The sequence below is a fragment of the Anarrhichthys ocellatus genome, unplaced genomic scaffold, assembly GCF_004355925.1.
Source record: "Anarrhichthys ocellatus isolate YVR2014 unplaced genomic scaffold, GSC_Weel_1.0 scaffold12, whole genome shotgun sequence".
Lineage (NCBI taxonomy): Eukaryota > Metazoa > Chordata > Actinopteri > Perciformes > Anarhichadidae > Anarrhichthys > Anarrhichthys ocellatus.
Genome location: NW_022280042.1, coordinates 9,519,397 through 9,530,011, shown reverse-complemented (window position 1 = coordinate 9,530,011; position 10,615 = coordinate 9,519,397). Strand labels below are relative to the sequence as shown.

At 44.2% G+C, this 10,615-nt stretch overlaps 1 protein-coding gene across 2 annotated transcripts in view; it reads right to left on the bottom strand.

Moving 5' to 3' along the window:
* Positions 1-5,515: 5,515 nt before the first annotated feature.
* The window catches only part of zeb2b (zinc finger E-box binding homeobox 2b), a 76,508-nt gene continuing 71,408 nt past the window's right edge, over positions 5,516-10,615 (bottom strand). Inside the window, exons 9-10 of one of the 2 annotated variants that reach the window (XM_031852115.1) lie at positions 9,376-9,556; positions 5,516-7,658 (exon numbers count right to left, since the gene is read on the bottom strand). In XM_031852115.1, the coding sequence (XP_031707975.1) occupies positions 7,087-7,658; positions 9,376-9,556 (753 nt within the window). In that variant the 3' untranslated portion in view covers positions 5,516-7,086. The remainder of the gene's footprint in view (positions 7,659-9,375; positions 9,557-10,615) is intronic. The other variant, XM_031852116.1, reaches the window with a different exon arrangement.

Here is a 10,615-nt window from a genome sequence, read left to right as displayed (position 1 = left end):
CGCCGGCGTGTAACTGACCGGTGATTTAGAATGATATGATTACACCTACACCGGCATGCTGCGAGGCGGTGTGAATTAGCCTCCCTGCTCTAGAAAATGTGTAATGAGCGATGTTCCCTGCACCCAGCTGGGGCCCCGCGGACTCAGCCATGAGCCGGCATCCTAATCAGCCGTCAGCCAAAAGGGCCGCTGTTGCCGGCGCATTAGAATCTGTGTTTGTGCATATCAAAAGATTTCCACAAACGCATTGGCAAAACATATAATCACTTTCCCCTCAGAGGGAGAGAAGGGGGAGGCTGGGTGAACGGCGGACAGACTGACAGAGATCATTTCCTTTGAGTGTTGAAGGAAATCACCGTCGCCGCGTGAAAGGCTTGCAGCCGGCGCTGGTTGTGTGTAATTGACGGGCTGAGCGGGAGGAAAGCAGACTAAAAGCACAGAAATGATCTAAATCATGTTGAAAACAGGTTGTTTTGGCACCTCTGAGCTGAGGAAACGTCAACACGTGATCACTTACCTTTCTAAGATCTTCCACAGCAAGAAAGAACATGAATCAGAGCAAAGCTGAAAAGCTGCTAACACAAATAAACGGCAGAATTACTACATTTAATACACACTGCAGTGTTCATGCTAAGAGGAAGTTGTGGCTAACACTCTCAGGATGAAAGAGAGAACAGGTGAAACACGTTTAGAGGTCATTAAAGCCTCAAGTGGCATTTTGTGGGTTTGACTGTTCTCTGGGTTTTGTAGTTTTTCCCGTTTTGTTCATTTCAGATTAAGGTTGCATTTCAGAGCTCCGTCAGGAAGCTGTGTGCATGCAGACTGTGAATGCATTTACCTTGTGTGGCGGCTCAGACTCTTGTTCTGCAGAGATCCTCCACTCGAGTCCGTCTCCTCAGCACTGATGAACAACCAGAGGAGGACAGGTGATCAGAACCAAGCAGGAAACGTAAAGGGTTAACGTTTGAAGAAGAGCAGGCAGGAGACACACCCTCACACTGACCAACAGCAGCGTCCTGACTCTGTTACATGAGGAAGAAACTCTTCTCCTGTTCAATACTCACGCTTTCATGTCAGTGACTTCGTGTTCTTCCGTCTCACAGCAGATGAGTTTTCATGAGCGAGGATGTCGGCGGATGTGTCTCCCAGGGGTCATGTGGACAAACCGGAGAATCCGCTAAAAAAAAAACTTTATTTAAATGATCAATTACTCTGAGTGTCAGCCAGCAGGGGGCTCATCAACAGCAACTATGTGAGCGGCTCATTGGCTTCTGGCCAAGCTTCAAAATAATACAAATATGCTTTCAATGCTCATTTAAACTGTTGACTAATGAGATTATCTTTGAGAAACCGCATCAATTTACACTAAAACTGACTCACACTGGGGCTAAACATGAACCTATACTACATGTAATGCATCCTTTGCTCTGCTGCTTGTGTTTAAAGACGAACCAAACGTTTACTCGAGTAGATTTTCACAGCAGCAGAGGAGCTGTTTCTCTATTTACTGTCCTCACATCTCCGCATGGTGTTTTAACATTGCCATACCATGACTCCGCTGTGCCAAACCTGGTGTTTCGGTGGTAGCGAGAGCGTAAAACCATAAATGCAAATTAATAAAATTCCACACGGGGGTCTTTGCAGAGCTGTCCAACATCACCACGGTGCACCGAACCCCCTCCGACGGTGAGAGCATTGTTGTCTTTGTGGCGCTCTGCAGCTGCTGTATTCACTGGAAGAGGCAGCGATGGCTCTCTGTGCCCTCTGACTCCCACTGTCACCTCCCGTTCTCATGTGGGTCTGGAGGAGCTAAACATCCAATAAGTCTGTTTCACACGTTATGAGGGTCTCTCTCTCTTCACCTCCACCTGGAGCTTTTGGGAAACGTAGGAATTGACGACCTGGAAGGGAAACATCACAAAGTAAATGAGGTGATTTCGTCAGAATCTAATGTAATCTAATTGTGAAGCATTTTGAAATCTGCTCCGATAAACGGCACATTCCTAAAGACAATCATTTCTGAATGTTCTTCTTAAAGAGATGGGATTCGTGTGTCTCTGGAATATTGATGCATAATAATGCTAGGCACAGCAATAAGTGGCAGGCAGAGTCTAAAAGTAATGCACATTAGGAGAGTTTCTTTTATCGCCATCTTCTTCTTCTTCCTCTCTTTTCTACCCTCCTCTGTAGCACCGCTGGCACCGCGCTGCACCACCTGCTCCGGGGCTCTTTTCGCTCCGGCCAGAACGAACAGCTGGCTGCTCTTCTGACGCTCTGATTGGCTAATCCCTGCTGGTCACTTGCGCTTTTCCTCCCTGCATGTCATTGAACTTTCTCTCGCCGTGTGCCAGGTCCGAGGAGCTCTCTCTCTCCCTCTCTCTCCCTCTCTCTCTCTCTCTCTCTCTCTCTCTCCCTCTCTCGTCTTCGCCCAGGCCGTCCTTCATGTGCCCTGTGAATGGTCCGCGTGGCATATGGGGATATGTAAATAATTTAATGAGGTCAAAAGTGTGAGAGTCTCCTCTACTCTTCCCTCATCCACACCCTCCGTCCATGACATCATGGGTGGAAAAAGATAATCATGCTAACAACACAAGTGTCCAATATGGACGAGGCCCCTACCTGATCACACATGGTCAACAAAGGGTTTGCTTTCTCAAGCTGGAGTTGAGCTTAGCTTAGTTTAGCTTAGGGACAAGACCAGGAAGTGTCTTCTGAGAGTGTAGCTAGTCTAAGCAGGTGTGGAGAGACACCTGTAGGCTTCACCTTCCCTGCAGCATGCAGCTCCCTCTCTTCACCAGAGGTAAAACTACCCCTGAGTCACTCTGATCTGTTCTCCAGTGCAGCGCCAACATGGACCAAATACACATCAGATCCTCAGCTGCAACCAAACCTCAGACCTGATTTCATTCACTGGCCTCCGACGTGTTCTGTCATGCTCTATCGCTCTTATTTTCTGCATTAGAGCGTGATCTTTCTTTCCCCTCACGTCTTCATGTTGCTGCTGATGATCCGTGCTCTGCCTCCCTCTTTCCATACTGTAACCCTCCTGGTTCTTACAGCGCATTCACGTGCTGACTTGACAATCGAGAGCCGGCGCGGCTTTACCGCATACCGTACGGGACAAATGTCTTCTTTTTGTCTCTGGAGAGAAGAGGGATGAAGGTAAAGGAGGACGACTGAAGAAGAGGAGTGTTTTTGATGCAAACAAGAAGATTTTACTACGAATCTGTGGAGGTAGCATAATGCACACTTAGCTTTGGTCTACACAAGGCCCAGCCGTGAATCATTAGAGCTCAGCTGTCCAAGATACACCACCAATCTGGCCCGGGCATATGGCTGCATGACACCCATATGAATAACTGCTACTCGCTCGTGTTGTTGTTTTTCCTCCCGTTTAAATGTCCTGTGAGCCGGGCAACACTCCCAACACCGCTTCTCTTCAGAGCAGATCCAAATCACAAAACACAGGAAAGAGGTCCGATCAGGTTTACACATCGTAAAACATTATACAAGTCATATACTCTGTCTGCAAAGATCACTTTCTTTATTTTTTGTATGTCTACCTGCCTTTAAAGTGACTGAACCTGGGATTAAGTGTTGCAGATTTGGTTTAATTGGAGTTTGGACAATAACATGAGGATGAGGAGGTTCAAAAGCTAACTCTAGAATCAGATTTCAGTATCTGTTTATAAAAAACAGTTCCTTTATGTCTGTACCAATTTAAAAAATGACACAAGAAGCGATACTTCATTCTAAGCATATTATTGGAAAAGTAAAATCTAAAAAATCAATTCAGCGTCCTGATTGCGATTAAAAGCCGTCCTCCTTTGAGCCCAGGCTAATGGTCTCAGACAGTATCGATCCGTGAATTGGATCAACATCAGTATCAACCAATATCTAAAGAGTGACAACTGTAATTCAAACAGACAACAAGGAGGGACGGCAGCAGAGTTGTTCCCCGTCTCCCGCAGGTTCAACTTGTTCGTCTTTCACGCCTTTCTTCCACTTTTTCCTCTCCATGATCTAATAACCATCATCTTTGCTCTCGTTCTCCCTCTCTGCCTCGACGCGCTCTCTATGGTTGCAGGAATATTTCATCACATCCATCTCCACCTTTGACCTTCCTATTGGAAACCGGTGGATTCGAGCCTGTATGCAAGTCTAACAGATGTAAAATGTAGAAGCAGAGGACGGCTGAGCTTTCTCTCTTAGTGGTAGCCATGTCCTCCAGAGGATTCCCTCTTGACACGCGCGCTCCTTCTCCGCATGTGTGATTGCTCAGGCGGTTCACAGCACATTATCAAATTCATCAGCTAATCATTTAAGACCCGCTCTTTTATCCGCGAGATGGTCTGCGAATGATCCGACGGCACGCCGATCGATAGGAGAATCGGAATATGCAAAGCGCGTTCTGATGTTTGGCATCGCTCAACCTTTGGCGCTTTCATCTGGGCCTTTTGATGTTGCTCCTGATCTGCATAACGCAGTGCGAGTGGCTGATGGAGTCGAGCGTCTCCGCTGGAGTCCACCTGTCAGGCCTCCGCAAAGTCTCAGGGTGAGATTTGGAAAAGGAGAAGTGTTGTTGGTGTCTGGAGCGATGAAGAGAGTCTGAGCAAAGCACAACACGCTCTTCTATTATTGATCAGCCTGTTAGATTTGATTCTATTTGATTATTTAGTTACTCTAAAAATAGTCCGAGGTGATGCATTCAGATGAACAAAAACATCAAATGATAGAAATCCTCATATTTGCTTCATAAATGACTTAATCAATTGTTTATAATGTTGTCTTCCATTTTCAATCAGTCGGCAACATGAATTTATTCACTTTTAGCATTAATTACCACCAGATGTCTGATATATATTAATATATATATATGTATGAACTAAAGGTGCTTTTATAAGCGTCTACAGAATTCAATGTGTTGTCATGATGGAGAACAACAGCTGTTTAATTATTAAAGAGATATTCCCATGAATATAAATTTGTGAACATTGTTATTAAGGCTGAATATCTTTAAACGACTCTCTTCTTTCTTTCGTGTTTAGTGTCATGTGGTCGTGTAGCCGGTGTTCATGGAGGCAGGACGGTGTGTGTGGGACTCAAAACGTGCTCATAGGATTCTTTGTTGCTTTTGCTCTTTTAATTGTTGACAATACAAATATGGAATATTTCTGGGCTTATTCTTTAAATACTAGTTGTTATTCACGCAGATAAAGTGTAGAAGAAACAGGTGAAAAAGAAGTAGAATATAAATGTTTGGTTTTACTTAAATGAGACGTAATGAGCAGCAGGGCCGGGGTCAGTCCACTCTGATCCACTCAAATATGTGAATAGAAAATGCATGTAATTAACATAATAATGAGAAGCACAGCGGCTGCTGTATGAACTGAAGAAGAGGAGAGAAAGATTTCCAGCTCGTCTCCGTTTGGAGAGAATGTGAAGCGACTCGAGGCCGGCGCTGCCAAGCAAACCTCACCGTTTGCTCTCCGTGAATAAACATGAAGCGCTGAGGTTTGGTACTCTGTAATTTGGCTACTTTTATTCGAGCAGGGTCATTTTCAAGAGAAATTACAAATTAAGAATTCAATAATACTTTTACAAAGACATTTCAGGAAAGATTCTTCTTCAGTCATGATATCATACATAGTATTTAACAGTCCCTCTTCATTTTTTTTAGCTTAAAAAAAGAAACAAAGATGAAGAAAGTGGAATTTTTCAGTCGAAAATACAGTGTTTTCACAATTGTATAAAAGTTCCCAAATTTGGAATTTTCCAGTAACTGGAAAATAAAGGAAATAAAATAAAATAAGATTAAACTTCGCATTTCACAATGTTTCAAAACACAATAAATGCTCTCTTTACGTAAAATTTGCCCCTATGATCGACACCATGTTCCTTTTTACTAAAATATATCTATATATTGAAGAACTATAGTACTGTACACAACAGTATGAAATAAATAAAATTAGGAAATATAAAATGGGCCACATAAATAATGTTTTTTTTTTTTTTCAACCTACAAATAAAATGAATGCAATTTGTTGTTTTAAAAAAAAAAAAAAAAAAAAAAAAAGGTTTGGTGTAATACTGACAAAGTTAAAAGTAAAGAAACTGAGAAAACATTGCACAACATAATGTAAACTAAGGACCTGCTGCCTATAAGTCTTAATACTGACACGGATGCTTCAAAGAACAACGGTGAACCATCTCATAATACTGAAGCTGGTGACAAAAATGAACCTTTTACACAACACGAGGGTGGCACTTGCAGAAAACACACAGGTTAAAAGGTTTGCATATAAGGCTTCTTTTTTTCTTATCAAAAACACCTTACAAAGGCTTCGTCCTTCATTTTTTTACCCCCCCACACCATAAACTGTATTTTCCCTTAAAACGAAGGTCTCTTTAAAACTTCATCCTCTTAAAAAATCCTCTAAGCTCCTTCATACAGTCTTTTGTTTAAATTCCTTCATTTGACGTTGATTGGAGGCCTGAAATAGTGTGGCTGGAGATGTTTGTGGCAAAAGTAAAGACGACACCGTAGGTAGGTAGGTAGGTAGGTGATAACAAAGGTAATATCCAAGGACTGTAGTGCAGACACTACTGCTCTTTTTCCAACACTGTATAAATATATACATAGGCAATACTTTTTATTATTTTTGTTCATGATTATAGAAGCGGAGTGCAATTTGTACAAGTCACTAGTTGTGCTATAAATACTATGGAACACAGGGGGTTTATTTGAGGAGGTTAGCACCACACATATTTTAGGCCTTAGTACTGTACATTTTTTGAAATGTATTAATTTATTCATTGTTCGGTTTGCATAATGCAGCTTATTTCACAAACCCATGCCTCCCTTCCCTCAGCGACCTCCTCCAGAGTGACTCTTGAGTCCATGTCTTGTTCGGCAGACATCTTTCCCCCCCGAGGAGTCTGTCAAAGAAAGCTTCCCGGAAGCTTCAGGCACGTGCACGTACGGCTTAAAACACGGCGTTTTAAACCGAGCAGGTAAGAATACTGAACCGAAAGAGAGAAACTTAAAACTCTTAAGATGGGAAGCTTCTGTTACGCCGTTGCCGATTACATGCCATCCTCCATCGTGTCCTCGTGATCCGATTTGGTTTCCGTTTTGCCGTCCAGCGAGCTATCGTCCATCGAGTGCTCTCCGTTCTCTTCCTCGTCCCTCAACGTGTCCGGGTCCGTGTCCATGCTCTTGCTCTCCTCCTCCTCCTCCTCAAACTCGTCGTCCCTCCGTCCAATCTTCACATACGTTCCTTCCACTTCCTTCCGTCCCTCTCTGATCCCTCCGTTCACCGCTTCGTGCCTCATGATGGCCTCGCGCTCCGCCAGCTCCGGGTAAACCTGAGGATTCATGCCCTGCAAGTAGGCCCGGCTCATCAGCAGCTCCGTGGGCTCCAGGTGGCCCTTCTCACGGGCCTCCCTCTCGGCCGCCTCCCGCTCCTCGGCCTCCCGCTTGCAGTAGGAGTAGCGGTGGTTCATGTGCTGCGAGTAGGAGCCCGAGTGGGAGAACCTCTTGCCGCACTTGTCGCACTGGTAAGGCTTCTCCCCCGAGTGCAGTCTGGAGTGCTCGATGAGATGGTGTTTGTGTTTGAAGGCTTTCTTGCAGATCTGGCACTGGTGCGGCCGCTTGCCTGCAGAGACACAAAACAGAGAGCGGGGACGTGAGTCGTCTGTCTCGCTTGTCCTGCTGCTACAACAAATCACACAACAAGTCAGAAGAAAGCAAAACGTTGAGGAAAAACTCTGATGGATTGGATGACATGGAGCAAAATCACATCACGGTGCATTAAATCCAACTCTGACTTACGACTTAGGGCTATTTGTTTATTCAAATTGCGAGCGCGATGAGAAAGTGCGCTCGCATTCGTGGGCCGACATTATGGAAATCCCCTCCCGTGGTTGAAGCATGGAGAAACTCCACCACAACTACTTATTGTAGGCCCGCGTGCCACACTGATGAATGCAACGTCAATAAAGTTCTGCAAAGCTAACAAACAGAAGGCGCGACAACGGAGTAAACAAATCCGAGATGTGCTGGGGGAGGGGGGGCACTGAGGGGTTACCCTGCTTATCTCCTAACACAATTCAAGTTCATGGTGACGCCTGGCCCTCCGTTAGGTTTCGGGCTGTGGCTCCTCCGTCTGACGCTTTGGCAGAAAGGAGAAAGCCAAGCTGGCCACAGGGGCAGGGTGAGATAGTTTCATGACACGGGGCCATAAACTGTCTGGCTAAATAAACCTCCTCCGGCCTGTGATGTGGCCACGCGGCTGCGTTACACAAAGACTTCATCCCTAAACACGTTCTGCTCACCGAGCTCCACTTCTTCACTCTTTCTCCTGAGATCTAAAGTTACCTGCATCTTTTTAAAAAAAGCTCCTAATAGCTTTACAAACATCATTTTGGCTTGAAACAGCTCTTCCCCTTGTTCACTGCTGCTCAGCACGTGTGGAAATATGGCTGCCTGCCTCCCACAAATCACACGACTCCCCCCTGACACTCCGGTCCACCGGCCAAACGGCTTTCAAACTGCACTCCTGTCCAACATCTGGCCGGTTCAACTGCACTTCTGAGCCTCTTAACGTGGTTAAAAAACAACACGCAGCGACGCGAACATGAAAGCGTGGCGCTGTGAGCGAGACGCAGCGACGCGGTGGAGATAACGCGGCTACTTCTTTATGAAAGAGTTCAGCGCGCTGTTCTGACGGTGCACCCTCCCTCCCTTTAATGTCCGACCAGATAACACGAAGGCTGCATGAAGCACCGAGCGCTCGGATACAGATAGCGGATAAAATAAATGATGCAACCTAGTGAAAGAGGATCTCTGTATAATAACCATAATGAAAGACTTGTTATCAGCGCTCTGAGGCTTCTGAGCACGACTCCGCTGATGTGATCTATCGCCAATAACGGGGCCGATAAAGGCATTAGGGGCCTTCTGCTGGCTTTAGACATCTAGGTGAGCTGATGTGTGTCTTTTAAGATAGCAAAATGGTTAATACAGCAGGATATGATTGGAAAATAAAGAGTAGAATGCCTTGAAGAGATAGCTCCCTTTGCCTGTACCTGCATTAATTACACATTATACTTCTTTTAAATCTAAAGCTTCAAACACATCACAAAGTCAAACTGTCTCATTCATTGGCATCTCAACCTGTCAATGGAGAAGCAGGTTAGCTGTTGGTTTACATACACAATTGAAGGGTCAAACAGAGGAGGAGGAAAGAAGGAGGAAACAAAGGGGGAACATAAAATATATATATATTCATAGTGAGAGGATTTGGAAACACAAACATTTAAAACATAAAAAAAGAAATGGGATTTAAAATAAGGGTCTAGAACAGTATATACCTGTGTGTTCATATTTGTGTCTTAGAAGGGAACTGCTCTTCTGGAATGTTTTGTCGCACAAGTCACACGCGTACATACCACTTTCGGTCTTCTTGATCTTCTTCCGCGACAGACAGGAGTCTGGGTCTGTCATGTCGTCCAGCCCTGACATGTAATCTGGAGTACCGTCGAGCAGGTCCCCCTTCAAAGACACAAGGGACACAAGAGGAGAAGACAGAACACCGGGGTGAGTACGGTGCAGGGTGAAGACCTGAAGTATATTCAATAAGTCTAAGTAACTTTAGTGTGAGCTTAAGCTCGCTTAAAGGAGACATTTCTGTCGTCGACGTCGTCTAGATGTCATTTTGTTACATTTTTAGTACATTTCTTATGATTTTAATATAAATAAAGGTTAAACAAAATCAAATATCTCTTCACATGACTTTGATAGACTGTGTAGCATGAAAATAACTTGAAATAATGAAAGTATTTAAGGAATAAATGTCTTAATACTGCAGCTGTATGATATCTAATAAAAGACGGTCTTTAACTCCCAGCACACACCGCCGTTGACTTCTTATAAAACTTCCACATGCTCTCCGTTATGAAAGCCGTCATAATGGAGAGCATTGAGTGCTTAATTCTGCAGATTCCTTTAAAATTCTCTTTTATGATGAAGATCAGTCTTAAGCGTGAATGGATGGAGGACAATATTACAACATTAGAGGAAGGCCATTCTTGAAATTGCCGACTCATAGAATGATTAGAATCAGAAGGTGCGTGTGTGTGTGATGGTGTGAGGACTGTGTTTTAAGAAGAGACCACTATCACTCTGCAATCAATTTGAACTAAACGCCCGTAGCTGTATTTTTAAAATCTAATTTAATAACTTAGAATAGGAAACATTATTAATACTTCTTTTTTTCTTCTTCATCAAAATGGTTCCCTCTATGTTAAACAGCCCTCAGCACTCAGTGGTAATGAACATGGAGACGGTGCATTATTAATCCACATGTAGGAGCTCATTTCTGCCGCGGCTCTCTTTAAAATGCAGCCAAGTTGCGATGGGGAAATTTCAGAGAAGTGCACGGCTCCGGGGCTCACCTTTGTCATTTTTACAAAGGCCTTTCACCCATATTTAATAACACAATATCTGAGTTCAGGCCAGCGCTGGAAGAGTCAGGAGCACTAATGTATTCCACACACACACACACACACACACACACACACAGGGGGAAATTTACAGTGGAGAGTGGTAACA